The 27,863-nt window shown below is 37.3% G+C and overlaps 2 protein-coding genes across 2 annotated transcripts in view; one reads left to right on the top strand and one right to left on the bottom strand.

Annotated features, from left to right (window-relative positions):
• Positions 1-9,020: 9,020 nt before the first annotated feature.
• GOLT1B (golgi transport 1B) lies at positions 9,021-21,068 on the bottom strand. The gene is made up of 5 exons (XM_007946798.2): positions 21,044-21,068; positions 15,404-15,495; positions 13,662-13,840; positions 11,654-11,735; positions 9,021-9,059 (listed from the first exon to the last, which is right to left on the bottom strand). Exons 1-5 carry the CDS (start codon positions 21,066-21,068, stop codon positions 9,021-9,023), a joined length of 417 nt encoding a protein of 138 aa, XP_007944989.2.
• Positions 21,069-24,206: 3,138 nt separating this feature from the next.
• Positions 24,207-27,863, top strand: part of RECQL (RecQ like helicase) — a 33,106-nt gene continuing 29,449 nt past the window's right edge. Inside the window, exon 1 of the mRNA XM_007946799.1 lies at positions 24,207-24,222. Coding sequence (XP_007944990.1) covers positions 24,207-24,222 — 16 coding nt within the window. The remainder of the gene's footprint in view (positions 24,223-27,863) is intronic.

The following is a 27,863-nucleotide window of genomic DNA, read 5'->3' on the forward strand; positions in this document are numbered from 1 at the left end:
TTCTGCTGAGAAATCAGAGCTTAATGTTATTGGTTGCCCTTTGTAGGTAACTTTTCATTTTTCCTGTGTTGCTTTCAGTATTCTTTCTTTGTGTTTGATTTTGGTGAGTTTGATTATGATCTGTGTCAGTGATTTTCTTTTGGGGTCTGACCTGTTTTGGGTTTGTTGAACTTCTTGAGTGGATATCTTCTCATCTTTCATCATATTACAGAAATTCTCTTCCAACAAATCTTTGACAATATTCTCTGTAGTTTTATTTGTCTCTTCATGGTCTGGAATTCCAATCACATGTAAGTTATTCCTCTTGATGGTGCACCACATGAATCTTAGGCTTTCTTCATTTTATTTTGATCTTTTTTTTCTTTTCTTATTGATCACTTAACAAAGTAATATTGAGGTATTTGTCTTCAATGTCACTAATTCTGTCCTCCATTGATTTGATTCTACTCCTTTACCCATTCAGTGTGTTACCTATTTCTGAAATCTTAGTATTAATATTCCAGATTTCTGTTGGTTGTTTTTTGGATGGGTTCTAATTTTTCATTTGTCAGTTTGTTCTTGTATTGTTTACCTAAATTGTTCTAGAGTTTTGTCTGTGTTTTCTTTTATCTGTTTCTCAATCCGTTGAAGGTATCTAAATATAATCTTTTTGAATTCCTTATCAGGAAGTGCCACTGTCACTTCTTTCTCAGGGAGGTTTTCTGGGTCTATTTCCAGGTACCTTGTTTGTACTATTTTGTCTTTCTTCTTTGTGTGGATTAGGATGGTCAGTTGTCTCTGAGACATTGTGATTGGGTTGTATTTATATTTAATTGGTGATTGTACATGTGTGTGATTCACCCAAGATTTTTTTTCCTTTATTTAGTTTTGATACATCTAAATGAGCAGGCCTACTGTGGTCATCTATTTACTAGTTGGCAGAATACAGGTAGTTACCACCTATCTCCTGGTGGGTGTGATAGAGAATGAGAGTGTGTGCACAGATCTCTGTTAGCCGTTGGTGGAGAGCAGTTAAGGGTGAATTGGGCTGGTATTGGCCACTGTCTATTGTTGGTCAGTTGGGGCAGAAACAAGTGGTTGCCCTCTCCCAGTGGGCGATGCTGTAGGAAGTGTGGGTATGATTGGGCATGGTTACTGTCTTGCACCCAGTTAGACAAATAAATAAATAATAAAAACAAGAGAATGAAATACATAAACTGCATAAATACACAGCAACAATCACATAAAAGAAAAAAAGAAAGAGGAATAAGGGAATAGAAAAATTTTTTAAAACCAACAAAAGAAAGAAAAAAAGAGATGCCTCCCCTCTCAAAATACTCCACAATATCTGGAGAGGGGACAATAAGAGAAAAGAGAAGAGCAAGAGAAAAAAGAATAATAAAGTGAAAATGAGAAAACTGCAAAAGGAAAAACAAGCAATGGGAAGAACCAAAAGAGAAAAAGAAAAAAGAAGGGAACCAGGAAAAGGGTAAAAAGCAGCAGCAACAACAACAACAACAAACTGGGAAGGGAAGGAGAAAAGAAAATAAAAAGAAAGGAAGTAAGGATGGGGGGGGGGAACAAAACTTTTAAAACAAACAAACAAAAAACTGAGAGGGAGGTGCAGGGCACCTGGACTCTTGTCAGGGGACCCAGACCAGGATGGAATTCCTGCTAGACCAGAAAGTGGGTGGAAACAGGGGATGGCCACACCTCTGTTCACCAAGACAGTACAAGAGTAACAAGGGGACTGTCTCACCTTTCCAGATATCAGCCTCCAGTGTGGTTGCCCATGCTGTCCTTGGCAAGTGGAACCAGTTCTTAGCTTGCTGCGTGGATTGGAACGCCACTTGTAAATATTCAAATTGGCTGCACCACTTGCCAATATTCAGTGTCTGTGCCCTCAGGATAGCTGACAGTCCAGAGTTCTGTTTGTCTCTTTATTCACCATTTTCTATTCTATTTTTCTAGTCATCAGCCACCAGTGCAGTTGCCCATGCAGTCCTTGGCAAGCAGAACTGATTTTTAGGTTGCTGCCTGGATTGGATCACCACTTGTAAATATTCAAATTGGCTGTGCCCTCAGGATGGCTAACAGTCCACAGCTCCATTTCTTTCCTTATTCGCTGTTTTCATTCAGTTACTTCTACTATTTGGTATTTAATCTACTTCTTGATCCTTCCTTTCAAAGCTCAGGGTTCCACGATTATCTTCTGTATCTGTTTCAGTTGGTTTCTCATTTTTTTGTTTCAGAAGAGTCTGTGTAGCTTATCTGCCTATTCTGCCATCTTGCTGGAAGTCCAAAAACCATTGGATTTTATTCTGCTGACAGTATTAGCAGACAGTAGGCATTGCATAAATTGAATCCTAATTTTTTAAAAGGCACATTCAATGGAGAACATTTTCTCTTCATCTCCAATGTTATCTGAATTCTTGTAGTTGGCTGGAGGGTACCCAACACCAAAGTAAACTCACAGCCATTGAGTTAATTCCAACTCATAGTGACCCCTATAGGGTTTGCTGTAAATCTTTATGGAAGCAGACTGCCTTATCTTTCTTCTGTTGTGTGGCTGGCAGGTTTGAACTGCCAACTTTTTAGTTAGCAAATGCCTTAACCACTGCACCACCAGATCCCATTTAAACACTAACCACTGTCAATGTTTAAACGCATCCTTTCAAATTCAGTGATTATTGGACTCACATAGAAAACACTTGTTATCTTGGACAAGGTTACCTGGACAGTATGGCCTATCATAAGAAAATACCCAAATTACTTTGACTGACAGAATAGGAGGAATTTGGGTAGGTATAGTACTAATGAGGGATGTGTTCAGTGTCCTACATTGGCTTGGTTTTCTGCTGGGCCACTCTGGGACTTAGGCTTGTTGTCTCACAAACAGATGGAAGAAGTTACTTCTACCAATCAGTTTTAGGAGGGAGTTTAGGTGCACTGAGGAGGTCTGCTACCCAAAATGAATTCTTCAGTCATTGGCCAGTATCTTTACCCAATCTTTTTTTCACTTAAGGCTTTGATACTTAAGGAACTCACACACCTGAGAGAGATAATATATTGGTTGTCTGAAGAGAGGTAAGAGGAGTTTTATTTAGGGAGTTGGGGATGGATACAGAAAAACAGAGGCAGTCAAGGTTAAAGTTCACCTACTTCACAATTTTGCCAAGGTTATAATGTTTTAGCACTTATTTCCAAATGACTAAGCATAGTGTGTATGAATGCACAGCCACCATTACTACAGGATGACTCAAATTGCATTCCTGCTTAAGGTGTGCTAGTAGATATTATGTAAGAACATCACAAAGATACAGGAAAAATATATAGGAGACAATTTTTTTTTTTTTTTAATAATACTTTATTGAGTTTTTGGTGAAAGTTTACACAGAAAGTGAGGTTCCCTTTTGACAATTTCCACACAAATAGTTTGGTGACATTAGTTACATTTATCACAATGTGTCAACATTCTCTTTGTGTTCAGTTTGTTCCCTTTCCAGTAATTTCCCTGCCCTTATGTTCCCATCTTTACTTTTGAGGAATTGTTGGCCTGTTGGTCTTCTGATGGTTTGTAAGTAGAGCACCAACCTTATGGGTAACATCCTTTATTTTGTGTGCCATTCTAGCAGAAAGGCTTAGATAAAGATGCAAACAACAAAATACTAGTAGCTTTTTGGAAATGCTGAGCCTTATAAATATTGGTAGCTCAGAAATATGAAGAATGGTGTAAGAATTCTGTGAATTAGGTTGAACGCTAGGTGTTGCCAGGTATCACCATAACCGTTGGAAGACAAGGAAGTCAGTAGTTCTACTTCCAATCTCTGTCCTTGGGTCAGGAATCTCAAGACAGTAATACCTAGTATTTGTACAGCACTTTAAACTTGACAAAGCCCTTTTGTATCCATTCTTTAATTCAATCTTCCCCCAAATGTTATGCAATAGACATTCATGTTTCACTTCTGAGCAAACTCAGAGAATTTAACAGGACACCAACTGGCAGAGTTATGTTTTATCACCAAGACCCAAGCTTATACTGCCACAGGACACACAACTGCCTCATAAGATCACAAGCATCATACCAGAAGCCTCTTCTTCAGAGGTTGGAATCACCCATTATTATTAGCACTGTTCACACAGTAAGAGATCATTCTGCAGGCAATCCTGCAGGGTATTATTTCTGGCTTTCTTAGGGGATAAATTCACTTAGGGAATCAATTCCAGTCAGTTTTCTCCTTGGGATACTTCTGCTTCATATTAACATCTCTAATTACAAAGCCACAAATTTGAAAAAGAAAAAAACATCAGACTCTTCTAAGTTTCATTCTATATTGGAAAGGTCAACTGAGAATTAGTAATTCATGAATCTCAAGACTTTTAGCAGTTGGTTCTGGGTCTGCTTAGCAAACCTCCCCCCTTCCCCCAGTAAAGAAAGGCAATTAGTTTCTGGGCATGGTCTTCCTTTATCCATGATTCCTTTCCTGTCGACAAGTTACTGGATGTAGCAATGTCAAAGCTTCTCAGATCATAAGGAATGCTAAAGCAGAAAGCGAATGCTAAGCAGGGACCAGAACAGATGATCAAATTCTCCTACTTTACAGCTGATAAAAACCTGGTGGTCCTATGAGACTATCTTGAACACAAGAGGTGATCGATCAGTGGGGACAGCGCCAGAATAGCTGGAGGAACATAACTTCCATTACCCAATTAACATTCAGATTATCGACTAAGTGCCAGATACTGGAGATACAGATAGAAGTAAGAACAGATCTTAAACCTCAAGAATCTATTTTCTAGAGGAAAGCAGACTCATATCCAAATAAATACAAGTGGGAAGTTCTATGAGAAAGCAAAGAAGAACCAGATGTTTTGGCCTGCTAGGTCAAGAAAGATGTGATAAAGGTGCTATTTTAACTAGGCCTTGAGAGCTGAGAAATGAAAGGTCATGGAAAAATGTGTTAGTCCATCTATGAAGGATTTGGGGCATGTGAGGTTGCATGTGCTATTTCTGTGACTAGCCTTTTGCATGCAGACATGTGGCAGAAGAGCAGAGGCTTTCATCCCAGAGGATAAGGTTAGAAACATATGCTGGATATTTAATAGCATTCAAGCCTTATAGTTTATTTGACAGTACTCAAAAGACTTGCAGTTTAACTATTGGATTTTACAAATACAGATTGGGTTGTTGTTAGCTTCTGCCCAGTCAGCACTGGCTCATAGCAACCTAATATACAGCACAACAAAACATCACTTGGTCTTATCATTCTTAAAATCGCTGGCACGTCTGAATCCATTGTTGATCCTATTGTGCCAATCCATCTTACTGAGGATCTTCCATTCCTTGGTTGACCCTCTACATTTCACTAAACCCAAATTTCTACCACTTAGTGTCATGTCCTCCTCCATCCTCCTCCAGAGACTGATCTCCCCTGATGACATGTTCAAAGTGAGTCAGACAATGTTCTACCTCCCAGGGGCCTTAAACGGTAGAGATAGCCAGTAGTATTTTGGCTGTAAGTTCTGGTGGTGCAATGGTTAAGCAACAAAAGGTTGGAGGTTTGAACCCACCGTGGCTGTGGAAGAAAAGACCTAGCAATCTGCTCCTGTAGATGACAGTCTAGGAAACCCTATAAGGCAGTTCTACTTTGTCATTTAGTGTTATTATGAGTCAGAATCGACTCAATGGCAAACATTTTGGCTTTACAAAAACTTAATGATTAAAAAACTACAGATGTGGTTTCATTTAGGTCACAAATATATATCCTTTCACTCTGTGGGAAAAAAAAAACATTTTCTCCACAAATTTCTAAACTCACTTAAAAAAAAATTGCAATTAATGGTGGCAATCATAGCAGCTTCCAGAAAACTGTTCCAATTTCCTTTATCAACAGTGTATCTATAGCAGCTTTTGAATACACAAACAGCCGTGGCAGTTCTCAATCTCTAGGCTCACATTAAAAATTTTTTTTCCAAGTATGATAACTGAAAAAAAAAATTTTATGTCAGAAAGTCATATTTTGAGACAAAAATTTCAGAGTTAAAGCTGATACCATTTTTGTCCTCCAAAGATGCCTTCTGAAAATGGCTAAGCACCACATAGCTGAAAGCAGAATAGTCCTAACTCTCAAATGCGAGAAGTTAGGATTTCTAGACCACAAACTATTCTACCAGTATGTTTGCAGTACAATCAATTCAAGTTAAATTATTTGGGAATAAGGCTAAGAATTTAGAAGAAATGCTGAAGCTATAAGCTCATGGGTCAAGTGCCATCTTAATTCTCTTGGGTCTTCTGAACTCAGCACAGGCCTTTTAATACTCAAGTAGAACTCAGAAAATTTATGTTCAATAACTAGATGGTTACCAGACCTTAGGTCTGAGTTCCTTAACAGCAAGCACATTGCCCAAGGTGACCTACTCTTTTTATAGTTTGTAAAATTAAAAGTTTTCTTGTATATATGAAATATATTTACAATCCCATTTGAACATTTTGAAAATGAAAGGTGAAAAACATGATGACTATTTTATAAGAAGTAAACTGTATATAAAGCTTTTAAAAAATGAGGTGGGTTATTTTGCAATGCTCAATTAATTTAGAATTTCATAATAAAGATACACTTGACCATCAATTAATAGAAAAGAACCCTTTTATTAAGAGGTAAGACAAGTGTATTTACAATATTCAATTGTTAGATCATATAACTTGACCATGAGACTTCTTAAAGCAGCAGTATTCCAGGAATTACAATTTATAAGGGGAAAAGAAAAAACATTCCAAATGTTTCTGTTACAAAAAATACATTTGAACAATGACAGAAACACTTAAGGCTAATTAGACCTTTTCCTTCCTCTGTATGGAATTAATTGAAGTACATCTTTGTCATAAAGACAGAAGGCTAATTTTGGAAAGGAAAGATAATACATGATGTATAATGCTTTCTGTCAAAAGACTCGTACATTTCAAAATAGAGCCTCATCAATGGTGTTAACAAAGAAATATTCAATGCTGCCGAACAGTCCCAAACTCATATTTGGCATTAACTGTGGACTCATTTAAAACTGAAAACTGCGCCAGCCTCTCAATCTTACTAAGGACTGGAAGATCATCCAATCCTTCCCATGCTACTGTCCGACAATGCTCTTTGCAAGATTACTGAAAAGGGCTGTCACAGTGCAAAGAACATTTTGATAGAAATTTATGTCTATAAAGGAGTTAAATAATACAGGTGTTCCTTACATCAACAGATACTGTTCTTGCTTTAAAAAGTTAGAATTATCTAGCCACTTAAATAATATGGGCCAGTCAAAAATATGTGTATTAGAGTCCTACAGGGAACTTTATTAAAATCAATCCCCAAAGTGTGTATATATGTATTTGACATTCTCCAAGTGAAGATGCTATATTACTTTTTTTCAAAGAACATTAGACACTACACCAGGTCTCTTATTATTCCATGAACTATTGAGGTAGGAGTCTCCATTTGTCAATACAGTTGCATTTTCACAGATTATATCACAAGTCAAATGTCAGTACCAAAAAGACAGTAATCCACAAGACTGAACCGTTAGACTATATGCCAAGTCTTTCCTTCTTTAGATGAGCATTGGGAGTTCTCTGGGCATCAAGATTAAATTTAAGAATAACATAAACTGTAATTCTGTAGACACGTTTTTAAATAAAAATCACAAATATTGATCATGATCTTATGCCATTAAAAAGTTTTACAGCTGTTAAAAAAAGGAAATAGTGCATTCATTAGTGATAAAACAAATAGTACTGTGGCTGTTGAAATGTGTTCCTAGATCTATCCCAGAGCCACCACCATGAAAAACTACTGAATAAACAGCTGCTGTTTCCTAGTACCTATCAAGCAGCAATGGCAGAAAAGATGACACATTATTTTTTAGTGTCATGTTTTTAAGAAACTACAGCCAGTTTAATAACAATAAAATAACTTTAGCACGTGAACTAGGAAATTTTCCCTATTATTCAAGATGAAGAGCACTCACAAGGCAAATAGGAATATTGATTTGTATGTTATGAAAAAGCTGAAAATGAAGGGAAAACTCATCTTAGATGAACAGCCCTTAAAAAATAAGTTTAATCTTTTATCATCTTATGTGTTTTAAAGTAAACGCTACAAGTTATTTTATGAAAAATAAACTACTGCTAAAATGAAAAAAAGAGAAAAACTACATCGTTACATGGAAAAATACATTTACTCTGCATCATTTAGTACCATAAATAAAAGACTATTCACTGAGACAAGCCATGTAACAGATTACTTTATGGTCAAGAGTGCTGTTTGTGAAGTGAACAATACAGGCAGATGCTCAGGAGGTCAGACTCCCAAGAGTAGGAGTATTTCCAGAGTGTGCTGCTAACCAAAAAGTGCTTGGTCAGCTATAATATAGGAACTAAAATATGACCTCTGCATATTCCAATAAAGAATATCTAGTTCAGATTTTCATCTGCTTTAAAACATTAAGATTCAGAAGAACCTTAAAAGTTTTATTTTAACCATGTTAAAAAAAAAACAAAGTGATTCATATATCAAAACTTTTTTCCTTGCTTTTAATACATTAAAATGACATAATCCAATCTAACTCATGCATCACCTTCTGAGACACAGTGCAATTGGAAATATCTTTGCCACTGCAGTGGACATTTCTTAAAAACAATGCCAATGGGTGCACCTGCACCTCCAAAATAAAAAGAAAAGGAACAGGCACCACAGTTCTCTAAGGATGGCTGTTTCACACATTGTGGAAAAACAATAAAATAGCCTTCAAGAGTTTCAACAAAGATGGTAACATAGACTTCATCTCCTTCAGTTTGCTTGCTGACTCCGTAGAGCACTTGATTACAAACTTGTTTTGTTTCTTTGCTAATTGCTGTTGGTCCTTTGTAGGCTATGTGTTTCAAACTTCTGTAAAGGACATTACAAGCTACTTCATGTAATTTAATTTTGTGCTGAATATTCTTCAAAGGATTTTATAAATAATAAGGTATTTTAAATGAGTCTTCAGTTCACTTGCTGTTATACCATATTGTTGCTTTCTCCAACTTTATCTACAAACTGTAAGAAAAAAAAAAAACCCACACAAACAATTAGAAAAAAGCCTGCAGTATTACACAACATCGTATCAACATTTCAAATGTTGATTACAAAAACGCAGCTTTACAAGATTTGTGGAAATTTAAGGTATGACTGACAATGATTAATCCAGTACTACTCACCACCATCTTCTGACATGTAAATGTTAAAAAAAAATTTTTTTTTCTAAAATTTGTTTTTGAATGACACGTTATACATACAAATTTAAGGGTGCAACATGACAAATGCAACACAATGAATAAATAAACTGGATAAATGATGTTAAAACTGCTAGCTTAAGAAAAAAATAAAAATAAATAAAAAAGCTGAGATGTCAGCCATTCATGCATTAATGAACCCAATAAGATATTTCAACTGACCATTACTGTGGATCTCTTCTGGGCCTATGTAGTCTTTGAACAAACAGATTTAACTCCATTAAGTTCAATAATTAACAACAGCTATTGACTAAAAATACTTTAAATGTGTATTCTGGACTTCAGACTGAAAGTGGCAACAACATTAAAAATAGATATAAGGATGCAAGCATAAATTTATAATTATTATTAATTTCAGCACACATTAATTTAAATGATTATTTACACTCATTATTCCACTCCAAATATAAAGCAGTCTGGCTTCCTTCATCACTCCAGAAGACAATTCAAAGACTGAACAGTATGAATTAGTGGAGATATTAAAAGTTATGTAACCCAAGTGGTTATATTACTATCAAAATCTGGCAATCATTTTAACTGTTTATTTCACTATTCACATTTTCACTTAAGCATTTATTATAGTTACATAACGACAGTGAATATGATCTATAGCATTGAGTGGCCATTTATGCAAATACTGCTGAATCTTTAAATTAAGGTCATAAATAGCGATTACAACTTTCTAACTAGAACGTTCAGGAAATTTAAAAGCCATTTTAAGTATAAACAACACTGACAACTGTTTGGGACTGGATGTTAATGCAAATGAAATCAGGATATACCCCTACAGGCCAAGTTCCAACATTCTATATTATCACTAATAGGTGGTTGGGTATATCTAAACTGCAAAGTTGCTCTGAATGTTTGTAGATGCATTATAATTTTAAAGTAAATAAAAGATGAGAAAAAGGATAACATTTTTTCTCTCCAAGGATAACGTGAAATATCTAGGTTACCTTGGCTATAAGGTTCTGACTCTAAAATTGACCTAAGGATGGAAATGGGATTAGGCTTATAGTAGTACTTATTCTTCTAGAGGTAAGCTGTCCAGTAGCTCTTCCAGAATTCAAGTGCTGTTATGACTCACCTCTTAAGAGCTACAAAACTCTGTAAATAACATTAGGAAGTTGATACACACCTAACTAGAACTTGTGATCTTTTAAATTTGTTTTTAAGGTCAGTTTACCCTAGTTGTTCAGAACAGAGGTAGAACTATGAACTTTTCAAAGAAGGAAATGGTCAGATCTACAGCCAAAAATATTGTCCCCAACTCAGCTGAATTCCAGATTACCCAGATACTTCTGAAATTTAAGAATTTAGTTTACTTTCGAAATTTAAGAAGTTAAGCTAAAAGAAAGTCAGCTGGAATCCTTGAGGTCAATGAAATGCCATCCTTCATTCATTCATTTAGCAAAAATGGCCTGAGGGTCTATTATGTGCTAGGTATTATGCTGGGCACTGGGATAGAACAGTGACTGAAGTACAGTCTGTTTCTGCCCTCGAGGACTATAATAATGTTTCACACAGTAAGCCTTTTACTGGACAACTAAAATAGAGGTAGTGCTATGACAGAGGTGCATGCAGGATATGCTACAGAAGTGCGACCTAAGCCAGTCACAGGGAATCAGGAAAAGGTTTTTCTAAGAAAGCAGCAAGTAACCTGAAACTGGAAGGCCTTCTGAACCTCCTTTAGAGATGTTAGTCTCCAAACAAGTAGTTTAGTATCAAGCATTTGCTGAATGAATAATGAATGAAGGGAAGAAACTTCACTTGTCTATTTTTAAAACGTTCTCTTTTGCCTTTATTATCTAATTTGACATTCTTTATTAGGATAGAAACTGAAGCCCACCCTAGAGAAACCAGATTGTTGAAGTCATGGATGGAGCTGGGAACAGAATCACATCATCTTATTTGCAGAAAAAATAATCTTGTATTTCATTGTCTTAATCCACTCTATTTGGTGATTCAGTCTGAGAGAGAAAATATTTGCAAGAAAAAAATTGTGTCCTTTTTAAATTACTGTTCCTAAAATTGGAAATCACATGAAAGTCACTGAAAAATGTCTTGAACCCTCAAAGAGGAAGGCAACATAGCATATTAATCTGAATAACAATTAAAACAGAGAACAATGTTAAAAATGGATATAGTGAAATACAATTTCAGGTTTTCTACATTTAGTGATGATTTTTTTTTTTTAAATATTCATGGTAACCATGATCTATGTGATGTAAACATTTATATGATAGCCAAAAAAATAATTAACCAACTATCAATTACTCATATTTCTGTAAGTAAAAAGCATCAAAAGGCATTTATTTTGATGGCTTAAAATATAATGCTAAATATATGACTACTTACTGATCTAATTCCAGGTAAATTCAAGAGGGATCCAAGGACTGGCACTCTTCTAATAAAGCCAACCACCACAGGGAAGAAACCCCTGGAAAGGAAAAGGAAAAAGGTTCTGAAAACTTACACATTTCCTGTTACCAAAATAAACTGCTAACCAAATAAGAAGAAAGGATCCTGTTAACATACTGAAATGTTTTAGAGGTGTTAAACTTGGAATTATGAAATACAATAAACATTATTAGAAAATGTTGGTTATTGGTAAAAACTCAAGAAAAGTATGAAGTCAAGCTATGTTGTATGTTCAGGTTAATCAGCTGTCTCATATCAATTGCTCATGATTTCCTCAACGATGGTTAATGTGTGTGGGGTGAAAAGGGACCAAAAGAAAAGGCTGGACAGAACATACGGAAAGGACCATGAAAACATTAGTAACTATCATTTACTGAAAAATTACTATGTGCTAACAGTAACACTAAACCTCTAATCCTCTTGAATGCCTTTAAGTTGGGTATTGTTAACATCTCATTAAGTCTCATTTCTTGGTTGAAATACAAGCCCACAGAAGTCATAACTTCTAACCAGTTTAAAATAACTGTGGACTAGTTAAGCCACCTCTATATAGGAAGAGTAAGAAAGTATTTGTTTAGGCACAGAGAATAAACTTCTTCTCAATCAAAATTAGGTATATAAAAGCTGACTGACTCATGGTGAGCCCAGGGAGCCCATAACTGCACACCACAGGATTGCAGTGGCTCGTTTTCCAGAAGTAGATCACCAAGCCTTTCTTCTGAGGCTCCTCTGGGTACACTCAAACCACTAATTTTTTAGTGAGCTCTTAGCTTTACATCACCCAGGGACTTGAAAATAAAGTAAATAGTGATGAAATACTACAATGGATAGAATTCAAGATTTAAGCAGTAAGATTAAATTAAGAATATGCAAGAAGTGAAGATACATGAGAAAGAGTAAATAGTAGAAATTTTATTGAAGAATAGCTCTTACTTTGATGGTGTGTGTGTGTGTGTGTGTGTGTGTGTATATATATATATATATATATATATAAAAGCTCTGGTGGCGTAGTGCCTAAGGTATTTGATTGCTAACCAGAAGGCTGGCGGTTCGAACCCACCTCGTAAGGAAGACTGGGCAATCTCCTTCCCTAGAGATACTGCCTCAGAAACCCAAGGAGGGGTCACTATCAGTTGGAATCGACTTGATGGCAGTGAGTTTGGTTTAAAGAATCAAGTTCTATGCATTAAAATGCTGGATCTACCCATCTGTATTATCTTTCTATAACTGTTTTAGTTGATAGAAGTATTAAATTAAAAACTGTGTCAAAAAATACCAACAAAATGAAATTTATTGCATTGCAACCACTTTTTGCCTTTACTTAGGCAATCATCTGCATTTGATAAAATTTTTTTTATAACTGACTAAATGGTATAAATGGAGCTCTGGTAGCATAGTGCCTAAGACACCTGACTGCTAACCAGAAGGCTGGCGGTTCAAACCCACCAGCCACTCCTCGGAAGATGGGGCAATTTACTTCCATAGTGATACTGTCTGGGAAACCCAAGGAAGGGTCGCTGTGAGTTGGGTCCGACTCGACGGACCCATAACAACCCATAACATAACAACAACAACAAATGGTATAAACTGTAATAAAAGATTCAATCTAAACAAAAATCCACTTAAGAAAATAGTTGTCTTCTTATCCACACTGGTGCAAATACCTAAGTCTTTGTAATAATAAAGGAGCCCTGGTGGCACAGTGACTAAGTGCTGGGCTGCTAACCAAGAGGTTGGTGGTCTGAACTCACCACCAGCTTTGCAGGATGAGGCAGCCTGCTTCTGCAGAGATTTACAGCCTAGAAAACCCTATGGGGCAATTCTACTCTGTCCTAGAGAATCACTATGAGTCGAACCAACTTGATGGTAATGGATTTGGTTTTGGTTTGTAATAATAATCTGATATTCTGGTTTATTGAAAGAGAACATAAAATGATTGCCTTACCTGAACAAAAGAAAGAACCCATAAATTTCGAAGATCATGCCTATCAAAGGCCAACCAACAAGGACTACAAATACACCACCCAGGAAAAATCCTGTAGCTTTCATTTTGTGTTTTTGGAAGAAGAATCTGAATGTTCTTTCTAAACCAATTACAAAAGCCAAGCCAGCCACAAATAAAACCTAGAACAGAAAGAAAATGCAACATAGAAAAAGTAGTTAAATATACTACATACATTTGAAAAGCTGGAACAAAGCCAAGTATAATAACAAGAAGCAGCACATTTGTTTCACTTCTAATTTGGGTAAATTGCCAGGGAGCAACTATAATGCACAACCCAGAATCACAGCCAAGGAATGGATTAAGCATGTGAGAGGTGTAGTTGTGTTCCACTCTTCTCATTCTTCTTCTATCTTGATTTAATGGAGAAAAAGAGAAACAAAGAAAAGATTAGGCTTTACCACAGGGCATCTGCATTTTTAGTAGTTTTCCCAGTTCTAGCTGGATGGGGACAGCTTAATCAAGCAGATGAGTGGCAAGGCATAAAGAGGGACGGTTCCTTGGATGGGAGAGGTAATGACATGGCTAGGTTGATAGTAGAGGAAACCAAGCAAGGCCAGGAAAGAAGATTATATTTTTATCATTCCAGAGTATCTAGTGACAATATATATAATACAGCCATGTGTTCTCAAATATACATATATTTTGTATGTTTTCAGATAGTGGATAAGAAACTGTGACCTATAAAAGTTTTTTTTCTGGATGTTTTATTCCCAAATGTTTTCTTTCATTCATTACCTTTCTTTGATGGGAAATATTTCATATAAATATACACCAAGCCTCAAAGTTAAGCTTCATATTCAGATACCAATGTTGTTTATACTATTATTAAAGCATCAATTTTGAACAATAATTTTGTTAGTCTTTATCTTTTCCTATTTTAAAGATCAAAAGAATATATCCTTCAAAAGATATTTAATCATTTTTCAGTGACTTTGTATCATCTTCTTAAAAGGGATATTATTTATTCCTCGCTCTGGAACAACCTCCACAAATGAAAAGTATAATACATGTTTTAAATAAATAATATACATGCTTTTCTAAACAAGTCAAAATACATATATATTTTTAAAAGGTTTAAAAAGTTTTTAAAAATCTGTTTATGTTGTTGAATCAAATGTGGAATCTCAGGTACTTAAAGTTAAACTATTTTAACAAATTTACCAAACCACATGGCTATCAACTGTTCTTTTTTGACTCTTATTTAGAGGCAGCCTTCAGTTAATCTAAGGAGCCCTAGTGGCATAGTAGTTAAGTTCCTGGCTGCTAAAAGAAAGGTTGGTAGTTTGAACCCAACAGGGGTTCTATGGAAGAAAGAGGTGGTAGTCTGTTGTAAAAGATTTACAGCCTTGGAAACTCTATATGGAGGTTCTACTCTGTCTTTTAGGGTCATCTGTGAGTTAGAATTGATTTGATGACAATGTTTTTATTCAATTAATTTATCATAACTCATGTATCAAACACTTAACAGAATAGTTCTGGATTTAGAAAACTTCATTAAGAGAATACCTTTTATTTAAACAGAAAGCTGACAGGTTTCATTCCTGATGGAAATAGCAAATGTCATGGGAATTTTTACATTATTAATAATAGTGAATTATTTCCCCAAGTTTAATAGCAGGTAATGATTCACTGTAGTTAAATTTCCTTATGAATTTAGTTAAAATGTATGTTTAAAAACTCACATTTCCAATAGCCAGAAGTGCTTTGTCAAAAAAGAGAATCATTCCAAAGAACAGGAAAAACACTCCAAATCCTGTTAATCCCATTCCAATTTCTGCAATATAAGTTATATGGTTAAGTGTAGAGAAAAATTAAAGTCACATTAAGATCCCTGTTTGTTAAGAAAGAGGATCTATCAGTTTTTCTTTGGGCCAATATTAGGGAATAGGTCCCCAACAGTGCAGGCTAACTCCTAAGGACATTCATTAAGATAAAAAACAAATTAAATTAACATCAGCAAATTACCTCAGATATGAATGGAAGTATCTATCCTTACAAGGGAAATAAAACTTTTCACAAGCATAGCAATAGAAAAACAAGAAACCCGGATTCTAAACCTTTGGTTATATGCCCTGCCCCTTGAAGACCCCCTCTGGCACCAGATATGAACGTATCAGTTTCCTTTAATGATTTTTCTCTCTTTACATTCTATGACTATCATTTACATTCACAGTATCTGTAATTCCTTCTTTGCCCTCTTAAAATTCCTTCCTTTAACCCATCAAAAATAGTATGGTAGGTCAGTACAATATGCTTCACTCAATTAATTATATACTGCTTTTCAGAAGGGTAGAAGAAATAATTTGAGGATCACAGTATCTGTTCTCCCGAAATTATTTTTCAGGTTAGATACTGCTTTTAACTTCTTGACAACTTATGGATTTATCTGCTACTACTTTATTCAAAGCTTGAGTCCATTGACATACTTAGTCTAAGGAGTACTGAAATCATCTCTCTGAAGTTTCAAAGAAAACTGTTTTTACCTAATATTATTCTTTGCGGTCTTCATTCATTCATTCCAAAATAGAACTGATAAACCACTAGATGCCAGCAACTGTCCCAAGTGCTGGATATACAGTGGTGGACAAAGAGTAAGCTTTGAAGTCTATGCTTACCCTGTAACATCAATAATTTTACATTCATTCTCTAGACCTTATCTTTTTACTTTGAAGAACCTTAATTTTTGAAGGTAACAGTGGTACTCTTCTATTAACGCCACAACATAATCCACTGAGTCACTTCTTTGATCATTTTAGCTTTATTTTTAGGATATGGTCCTCAATCCTTATTTTACCTAGAGGCATACAGTGAGTCACAGCATAAGCCACTATGTTTTCAGAAACACAATTTTAAATCACTATTTATGATTTTTGATCTGTTACTTAACTTTTTTGCCTCAGCTCCAGAAAGCTAAAATTTGGTTAACATTTACTTAAAAAAATCTTTAGCTATATCCAACAGACTGTATACTTGAAAATTTTTATTAATGTTACCTTTTTATATATCCCCCATTTCCTCAATTTACAGATAGCTACCGTCTTCCATCATAGCCATTCCTTTCTTTCAAAGTTAGCCTTGAAGAATTAAAGTACACCAATAAGTATAGTCCACAGATAAAAATTCCCTTGGAAATTTGAGGATGACACTTCCATACACATGTATGAATCATACACATGTCTAAATGGCTTAAGAAAACTTTCAGTTTAGGTGTCAGAGCTAACTTATTGGAGGAAAAGAAGGGCACAAGAGCCAGTAAAATTCCATTTAATCACTATTTCCTAGTTTGGATTTAACCGGAATTGTTTGAATGTCTAATTTCTCCATCTTTTCACAAATTATCCTAATGATTACATAAATATTTTGAGATTTTGTTTATCAGAACAAAATTATGTGTACTGTGAACTTACAATGATATAGGCATTAAGAGATGCTTTACATACCTAATTGAACTTAATCTTCCCAATACTCCTATAAGGTAAGTATCATTGTATCACTTTAGAGCTGGAGAATTTGAGATTCATAGGAAGTTTGAACTCAGGTCCATTTGAGCCCAAAGCCCTTGTATTTAACCATCATGCCATATGCTTCCCATATGGTCTTTTTTTCAGGTAATATATATTTGTTTTAGTACAACTTACGGTTTTGGGCTGTAATAAACTTCTGAAGGAAGTTTCTTTAGGTGACAGAATTTAATATTATTATTTTGTGCAAATATAACAAAGAAGATGCCAATAGACCTATTAAACACTGACTAGTAAAACAGAACAATGTCTGAATACATTGATGTTGTATATTTAATGAAATATTTTTACAAATACCCTGCAATTTTTTATTTTTTAACAAAATTGGAGGTGAAAAGTAGCACCATCTCATGTTTTTATATAGGTAACCAAAGACTCAGATTAAGTAATGTGTTGCTGGTAAGAAAACCAGTAAGTATGTAGTGGTGGTGGTGGTAAGTCAGGCCAGAATTAGAATCCAGTCTTGGACTTCACAGCTAATGGTCTCACAACTACAACATCAGAACCAAAACATTCCTATTACTTTATCCTCTGTCGTCTGGCAAGAAAAGAGCTTCCTGTGACATCTTGGCCAGAACTGGCACTGGCATGATGCTTGCCAAATAGTTTCTGCCCTGAACAGAACAAGACTCAAACTGGACCTTTATATGACTGTTTCTCATCTCCAGAATTCCCTTCTCTATCCTCATGAATTCACAGCCCTCTGGTTATCAAAGCCCTATGTAGAGCTGACCTGTCCCTAAGAGAATCATACACAGTGAAATAAATTTACTTCCCACTTATGCACTAATAAATTGTTATTTCTCCTGCTCATAAGGAATTAACAAAAAAGACTAACCTGAAAAAAGCAATCTAATAAAACTAATCAGTTTAATGTGGAAAGTCCATTGTGTAAATTTTTTAAGAATCATCTCATTAGCAAGGGCAATCATAGTTACAATTTTAGCGTCGCTTTACATTTTTTTTTTAAAGGCAGTATTAAACAACATTGTCTTAATATGCCTTTCAAGAAAAAAAAAATGCAGACATTGAGGGCAAAAAAAGATAATTCTTTTTAACTTAATTGAATGCCTTGGTTGTTGTTGTTGTTGTTGTTATGTGCCGTCGAGTCGGCCCCGACTCATAGCGACCCCTCCTTGGGTTTCCGAGGCAGTATCACTACGGAAGTAGGATTGCCCAACCTTCCTTCCGAGGAGTGGCTAGTGGGTTTGAACCACCAGCCGTCTGGTTAGCAGGCAAGTGTCTTAGCCACTATGCTACCAGAGCTCCCGAATGCCTTGGTAGTCTCAGGCAATTCAGACTTAGAGGCAGCTTGAGAACTCCTCCTAATCACCTCAATAAATCTTGTTTTCTAGGGGTGTATGTATGTGCTCTCTTAGAATCCCTTAAAACAATCAAGTATTGCTGTTTACTCTTTACTCTCATTGAGGTTTGGTGACCCTCTCCCACAATCAGAATTGCACAATAAGGCTGGCAAATCACTTTGGAATGATGGCCAAATTCTGTAGTACATGCGTACATGTACACACACACACACACACACACAGTTTCAAAGATAAAAAGCTTTTGGTTCACTAATTATTTTGTTTCAATCCACTCTCACCTCACTTATATTTGGCAAGTAAGCCGTGAAGGGTAAAATTTTCTCTTCCTCACCAATTTAATGAAGTGAGGAAAATGATTCCTATTCTGCTCATAACCTAACTCTGCCCCTTTGTTCTGGTTTTTGGAGAATGGAATCAGGCACTTATCCCTATAGTTAAGTCTTCAACAGAAAGAATCTCTAGAGACAGGAGAAGTAACACATTTTAAAAAATCTATTTAATAATTATTATGGGAGCTCTGGTAGCATAGTGCCTAAGGCACCTGACTGCTAACCAGAAGGCTGACTGGTTCAAACCCACCAGCCACTCCTCGGAAGGAAGGTTGGGCAATCTACTTCTGTAGTGATACCACCTCAGAAACCCAAGGAGGGGTCGTATAAGTCGGGTCTGACTCTACGGCACATAACACAACAACAACAACATTTAATAATTATAGACTAGATAAGAGGATACAGTTAGATGGGAAAACTATCTACAGATTAAAGATTTGCTCTGAGTAAGAAGTGGGATTAGAAATAAATTCTAGCAATTTATGTGTATGGCTCTGTTAATTTCCTTAGTCAATTTAATTCTAATTTTGTATTTCAATCAAGAAATCCCATACAATCCCTCAAAAAATACATAATTCTGGAAGATAAATATCTACTGTTGAAACTATTTTTGCTAAGGAAGATCTCATAGTTTTTATCAAGTGTTCTTAGATACCGATGTGATATAGTGAAAAGAAGAAAAAGTTTTTGGGCTAGTAGGATCTAGTCTATCATTCTCTTTATGAACATACAAAGAATCTTTTTGAGACTCATTTAATTTGTAAAAGGGGTATACTCCGATCTACCTGGAAGGGCTCCTGTAAGGATTAAGTACAATAATTTATATGAAAACATTTCGTAAAATGAAAAAAAGATACCTTTACATCCTTGTTAGTTTTTATTATGACACTGCATACATATATATATGTATTTCTCTGACCAGAACAAGTGAGAGTAATATACAAAAACGGACACAGTTCCTGGGCCAGGCAGCCCCAAGGTGCAGACTCAGTCCAACTTCAAGAGGCAAGGAAACCTGAAACGGGCTTCTCGTTATATACACATAAGAATTAACTAGGAACTTGTTAAAATATAGATTCTAATTCAGTATATCTGGGGTAGAAATGCAGTTTCTCAGCGGGCTGTCGAACAGGAGTAATGAACTTCTTCAAAGCCCTGATTAGAAGCTCTATGAAGTTCAAGTCAGCCAAGACTTGAATCTAAACGGGTATTTAATATTAAGTTCTATCTTCACTTCAATAGACTGTTAATTCTTAAATCCTCAATATCTGAGTAAGTTAACTACACCAAGAAAAGAAAGGGTGGCAAATAAAGCAAAGTGAGGCCAAAAGAGACTATCATGTCCATCAAAAGGAAGCACAAAAATTAAGATTGACAAGAAGAAATAGGAAAGTGGAAATGGTACATCTAAAGAAGATGAAACAGAAAGCAGTGCTAACCTGAGAGATGGCATAGGCCTGGAAAACCTTGTGGCAGGCAGAAAGGAATGCTAAAATAACAATAAAAAAAAATGCTACAAAGCACGATATTCAACATTAACGGCTGAATCCTTTTAACCGAACATAAACTGTTTAAAGTACTGCTTTTTCTACTGTTGAAACATTAACAGGTAGAAAAAAACTGTTTCAAAGGGTTTTGGAAGGCTGCTTTAAACAGTGGCAAAGGCGAATATCCATTCAAATGTGAACACATTTCCAAAAATAACCTAGAATAGGTGACATTTAAAATACCACCTCCCAAACTAACAACTTATAGAGGATCCCTCGTGTATAACATTGAGAAATGTCTCTGAGAATGGGCCCCAGGCACCACGCAGTTTCTCTAGTGGCAACCCCAGAAACAAAGCGTCCATCTCACCTGGGGTGAGAGCGTGGCACTACCCGGGCTCGAGAGAGGAACCCTCAGCTAAAGCTCCACCTCCCCAGGTTGGGCGTCTCCCCCGACCTCATCGCCTCTCCCTCCAGACCAAGTCGGCCGCAGCAAATCTAATTCCCTCCCAGGCAAGGCAGCTTTCTAGGTCCCGCCGCCCCCAACGCGCAACTTCATTCATTGACCCGCGCGGAGGAGCTGACGAGAGAGATCCAGCCGGACGGATGGGTGTGGGGACTCCAGGCCGGGCAGGTGGTGGCCACGGAGCCAAAGCTTACTCTGGGTATCGGTTAAGGAGATCATGGTTGCAGTTGCGAGAACAGCGGCGGGAGCAGATGCGACGGCAGCACCACCGGGAGAGAGCGAGAGGTGTGAAGCAGAGTAGAGAAAAATGAATCCGAGAAGCCGCCCAGGCGAAAGCCGCCACGTCTTCCGGAAACACGCAGCCACCTCCACCCTAGCTCTCAAACCGCTTCTCACTGGGTAAACCTGCTCCCAATTTAACCCAATCGCCGGTGGTCTTGTTTGGTGACGCACTTGGCAGCTACTCCCCTGGACCAATTAAAGAAAGGTGTTACTTGCGATTGGTTGAACAACCGACCCGGAAGGGTGGATTCTCTGGGCTGGACAGAAGGAAAAGCCCGGTGGCGGGAAGATTTCACAACAGAGCGGATCAAAGGGTGCGTAGCGTTCTCGAAGCCGGGACCCTTTAGGGGTTGGAGATCTGGCAGCTAGAGGGTTCCCCATTAATCCTATGGACAGATGTTCTGGGGTAATTCCTTTTACGGCTTTGAAGCAACAAGGGTGTGTCTTCTTCCGTTGATCTTTCCTTTTCCTGCCTAACTGCAAAGCCGATCTGCCGCGGGTCGCTTGAACCAACACATTGACCGGGGAGAAACGAGGTTGTTAATCATCAGTGTGCCCTCATCGAACTTGGGGGCACATTCGCCTGCCTACAGTTCTCCTTTTATTTCAACCCCCTTTTCTATTCAGGAAATTGGGGCACCAAAGCCTGTTTATTAAAACCAATCCCGTTGCAGTGGAGTGGATTCCACCCGGAGCGACCCATAGGACAGAGTAGAACGGCCCCACAGGATTTTCGAGGCTGTAAATCTTAACAGAAGCAACGTGCCTCAACCTCTCCCTCTGAGCAGCTCCTGGGTTATAAACCCCGGCCTGTTGGTTGGTGTTATTGTTATGTGCCGTCAAGTCGGCCCGACTCATAGCGACCCCTCCTTGGGTTTCCGAGGCAGTATCACTACGGAAGTAGGATTGCTCAACCTTCCTTCCGAGGAGTGGCTGGTGGGTTTGAACCGCCGTCTGGTTAGCAGGCAAGTGTCTTAGCCACTGTGCTACCAGAGCTCCTGGCCTGTTGGTTAGCAGCCAAATACTTTAACCACTGCGCCAGCAGAGCTTCCAATCTTCATAGAAGACACAGCCAACCTGTCTTTTTCCAACTGGTGATAGCTTCAGAATTCTGTGCAGGAATAGCTTAAGGCTAACAGTCTGGGTAAGGGTAGGATGATAAAGCTGCCTTTGGAAAGCATTCAAAGTTTTATGAAATGTTGATGGTCCATACCAGAGAAGCCCTAGTGACAGAGTGGATAAAGCACTCTGTTCCACCACACCAGATGCTCTGCAGGAGAAACGTGGCAATCTGCTTCCATAAATATTTACTACTTTGGAAACCCTTCCGCAGTTGTACTCTGTCCTATAGGAACAGACTTGACTGCAATGGGTTGAGTCTAATTCAGAGCTGGGAGTAGGTATTTGTGGGAATTATGGGGACTCTTGTATCCTTTCACCATACCTATTCAATCTGTATGCTGAGCAAATAATTGGAGAGGCTGGACTATATGAAGAACGTGGCATCAGGATTGGAGGAAGACTCATTAACAACTTGTGATATGCAGAGGACACAACTTTGCTTGCTGAAAGTGATGGTGACTTGAAGCACTTACTGATGAAGACTGAAGACTACAGTCTGCAGCCTGGAATTCACCTCGATACAAAGAAAACAAAAATCCTCTCAACTGGACCAATGAGCAGCATCATGGTAAGTGGAGAAAAGACTGAAGTTGTCAAAGACTTCATATTACTTGGTTCTGCAGTCAACACCAAAAGCAGCAGCAGTCAGGACATCAGAAGACCTATTGCATTAGACAAATATGCTGCAAAAGACCTCTTTCAAGTGCTGAAGAGCAAAGATGTCTCCTTGAAGACTAAGGTGTGTCTAACCCAAACAATGGTATTTTCAATTGCCTCATATGCATGTGAGAGCTGGACAATGAATAAGGAAGACTGAAGAAGAGTTGATGCTTTTGAGTTGTGGTGTTGGTGAAGAATACTGAAAGTACCATGGACTGCTAAAAGAGTTAACAAATCTGTCCTGGAAGAAATGTAGCCAGAATGCTCCTTGGAAACGAGAATGGCCAGACTTTGTCTCACCTACTTTGGTCATGTTGTCAGAAGGGACCATTCTCTGGAGAAGGATGTCATGCTTGGTAAAGTGGAGGATGGATGAAAAAGGGGAAGGCCCTCTAAGAGATGGACTGACACAGTGGCTGCAACATGGGCTCAGGTATAGCAGGGATTATGAGGGTGGCATAGGACCGAGCAGTGTTTCGTTGTGTTGTATGTAAAGTCGCTATGACTCAGAGCCAATTTGACGGCACCTAACAACAACAACATAGGGACTCTAAAGTTCCCACTCTGAAGCCTCATCACCTTCCTCTTGCCATGTGCACTATAAGTTTGTCATTCTTAGGTAGTTGGAATTCTTGAATACAAACCATGTTTTTCCTACCTCCCAGACTTTCCTGTGTTCTCTCCCTCTGAAATCTAACCACTCCATAAAATGCCAATTAATCATTTAAGATTGAGTTTAAATTTTAACTTAGGTTGTGTTGAATAAAATGTTATATAATTAATTTGATTATGGGGGTTTTGCTTAATGTGGGGATGTTTGAATCTTTCCAACTTGTTATTTGTAAGATAGTTCTGTAATCCTAATTTTACAGGTAGGAAAAGAGGTGTAGAGGAACTGGGTGAGTAATTTTACCAAGGCCACACAATGGTTTAGTGCTAGAACTGAAATTGAACTGGCCAGCTTAACCTCAGATCTTTGGTCCTTTTTCCTATATGACTTTGTATCTGGTGGATGTTTGGTAAGAGTTATAGACATAGAACTTGCCATGTGTATGTTTATGTGACTTTGGACACTTCTAAACCTAGAGAATTTCCATAAAAATTAGTATGTGAAAAATAATATAGTCTTTATTTGAAAGCTTATTGCCCTATATAGTTTGCTTTCTAATTTTTTTTTTGTGCTTTATAATGACAGATTATCATTGATAATTATCAACAGTACTATATTTATTTATTTAAATGTTTTACATATTCTTTCATTTATAGAAGGAAATTTGGATCTCCAGGTTTATAATGGCAGCCGTTTCAGGTTAGTGGAAATGATTCCATTTTGTGGTTCGTTCTGCTTTATTACTAGTAAGTAGTTCTTTTCAAAAAATGCTTGTTTTTAAAATTGTCACTATAGGAATGATTTTTTGGATTTAATTATAGGAAGCCTAAGAAAGTAGAAAGAAGAATATGTAAATCACTTCTAATCTCATACTCAGATTAATACTGTTAATATTTAGAGGTATTATTTTTTAATATTTATAACTTTATGCATATTGTTTTGCTGCTTGATATAATCATAACTCGGGTATTATAGTGCCTAAGGCACTTGACTGCTAACCAGAAGGCTGGCGGTTCAAACTCACAAGCCACTCCTCGGAAGGAAGATGGGGCAATCTACTTCCGTAGTGATACTGCCTCGAAAACCCAAGGAGGGGTCACTATGAGTCGGGTCCAACTCAATGGCATATAACAACAACAACAACAATAAACATAACATAGATTATAGATTAATTGTTAAATAAATTGTATTTACACTACACTATGCTCTGTTTTGAGGTGACATTTATTAGCTTAATTTTCCAATGTTGAACTTTTAGGCTACTGTATCTCCGTTTTTAAAACATAAATAATACTTCACTGAACATCTCTGAATCTAAATCTTTGCATGGTTCTCTGATTTTTCCTTACACTAAATTCCTGGAAGAGGAGTCATAGGAAGTTAAAGTTATCTTTTAAAACATAGAGGATAAAACCATTAATTGTGCCACCTTTTCTAGGCAGCCACTCTTAGCATTTTCATCTATTATTTGTTTCTATAAACTTGACCAGATTGTACTATACCTATTAGTGAGATCCTGCTGTCTGTTTGATTAAGAGGTGAATACCAGAAGTGGGAGACTTACCATACTGTGGTCTTTTTTCAGGCCTTTGTAGGGTGTAAGGAGCTCTGGTGGCACAATGGTTAAAGTATTTTGCTAACCAAAAGGTTGGTTGTTCAAACCTACCAGGGACTCTAAGGAAGAAAGATGAGGCAGTTTGATTCTGTAAAGATTTACAGCATTAGAAACCTTATGGGGCAGTGCTACTCTGTTCTGTAGGCTGCTATGAACAGAATCAACTTGATGGTAGTGTTAGCGCTTTAACAAGATTGAGTTGTTTTCAAATTTGAAAGAAATGGTTTTTCTTAAATCTGGCCAACCTCACACACAGAACTTTATAGTTTATTTAAATATAAATTTGAATTTTGTTGTAAGTAATTACTGTGAGTCATTCCAGTTCATGGCAGCACCCCATGTGTGCAGAGTAGAACTGCTCCTCAGGCAGATCACCAGGCCTGTCTTTCAAGGCACCTCTGAGTAGGTTCTAACTGCTGACTTTTGAGCCGGTAGTCAAGTGCTTAACCATTTATGCCAACCACTGACTCCGTAAATATGAATACATAGTGGAAATACAGATGGTTTTAGCCATCTCATGGCTCGTTCTCACAACCTGAGGGTTAATAGTAATTGGTAACAATTTTAATTCTATTAAATACTGACTAAAGTTAATTTTACTTAAGAGACAAAAAAGTATTTAAGAGATGTAACTGAACTTAACAGACCAACGTGGTCATTTTCAGATTTAAGTTATTCCATTTAACAAGACATCAAGCTTCATCAGTGGGATACGATTTAAAAATGAGCATATAATGACATAGATAAATTTTATTTAAGAACGAGTAGGTACTTTGATTGTTGCTGTGAACTGCCACTGAGTTGACTCCTGACTCGTGGTGATCCCATGTGTTACAGAGTTATGGTTTTCTTGACTGTTATAGAAGCAGACCACTAGGCATTTTCTTCCAAAGAGCCACTGGGTGGATTTGAACCAGCAGTCTTTCTGTGCCACCACTTGTGTCACCCAGGCTCCTTTCACTTTGACCAGTTGCTTCAAAATGTTGAATCCCTTTCAAGTAGCTTCACTTGCTCTATTGTTCTACACACTTGTTGCACTATGTTTGAAATACCTTTTTGAAATTGCCCTCAAATAGTTTGTTGCTTTGGATTTGATGGCTTCCATGGTGGCAGATCACTTTCCTTCCATTGGTCGTTTCAGTTTGGGATATTGTAGAAATAGTGCAGTTTCTGAAGGGTGGTACTTCCCGTGTGTTGGTACTGATTGAGTGTGATCCTTAATCAGTTCAACGTGCTCTTCAGGTATAGTAGCGGTAATAAGCCCCTTGCACTTATAGTCCCTTTCCTCTGTGGCTTAGGTACTGATTTTATTATCTCACCTCCTATAGTAAAAGTCTTGTGTTATACAGGCCAGCATTAGAGATAGTATAATTTTAAACAACTATATTAAAATACTCTGATTTCTTGCAACTAGCTGTACTTCTAGTCTTAGTCCATTAAGATTTTATCTAAGATTTGATGATATTGCATTTCCAGAACAGATGCCATTAATGTCTGTACGAGATAGAGTGTGATTAGTGAAGCAGAACCACTATGAATGATATAAGGGATTTATTATAGAGATTAGACCTTCTGTTTATAAGAAGTGGTTTAAGTACTGTGTGTATTTGTATACCCACATACATATACATATATATGTACGTACATATATATTGCTCCTGTGTCTAGTGCTAGGCCTGAAGTCAGCAGAGCCACCAGTTGGGGAGAGAAGATTGATGTGAAATGCAGACAGTAATCCATGAGGACAAACTTCTGTATCAGTCTCTCCTTGCTTCAAAGTTTCCAACATAGAAGATGCAGGTGACCTGGTAGAGAGCTGGCACACTTCTCTATGAAGTTGCTAACAAACCTGGCTGAGGCTTCAGAGAAGTTAAAGGAGGAAAACTGATAGGGTCTAGAGGAGCTAGCTGCAGGTCTAGCTGCTGTTCCAAGACTATCTAGCAGGAGTTGGAGTTTTCATGCCAGCAGGGAAGCCAATTGACTGACATTGCACTTTTCTTAAGTAAGGAAAACCTGATACTGCTTTACTTCTGCCTTCCAACTCCCTGGCAAAGTTCTCTTGTGCAGCTCTAGCCTAGAATCATGCAGGGAAGAAAATTCTAGGAAATGTAATTTTACTTAGCTAAGTTACCACAACAAAAGGTCACCAGAGTCTGCCCCTTACCTACTTTGCACCCGTGCACTCTTCTTTTAACCATTCCTAACTTCCACATAAAGTCAGTAGCAAAATCATGCTTTTGCTTCATGTGATGCAGCTGTCCTGTGTACAACCAAATATACACTGTCCCTCTTCCTCAAAAAGTTTACAAATTATCTTCATCTTTGGCTGATACTCATTCCTCTTCTTGTTGAACCACATCCTCCTTGATAACTGTGTAACTTAAATACTGAGATATGGCATTGGCTATTGTGTTAGTTAAGGTTGTTGTCAACTTGGCAGCACCTGGTTGAGTGCCTGGGCAACTGGATATAGTTATTCCCCATGGTAAGATTGCCAGTCAGTTCCATGGTAGAATCTACTAGAGCAGCTGAGTAGCTTCTTTAGGGATGTGGGCTGCTTCTGGTATATAAGAAACACCTTTGAGAAAGGTCTCTAGCTTTTTGGCACACTTGGACCCTGTATGTAGCCAAGACATTGTTCAGCAGCCTGCCATGCCCTGCCAGCCTTGGGACTTTTTCTGGATCTGAATTAGTGGCCTGCATGTTGTTTGATGATATTGAGACT

This window comes from Orycteropus afer, unplaced genomic scaffold (genome assembly GCF_000298275.1).
Source record: "Orycteropus afer afer isolate SDZICR_OR568_19922 unplaced genomic scaffold, OryAfe1.0 scaffold00171, whole genome shotgun sequence".
In the NCBI taxonomy this organism is placed as follows: domain Eukaryota; kingdom Metazoa; phylum Chordata; class Mammalia; order Tubulidentata; family Orycteropodidae; genus Orycteropus; species Orycteropus afer.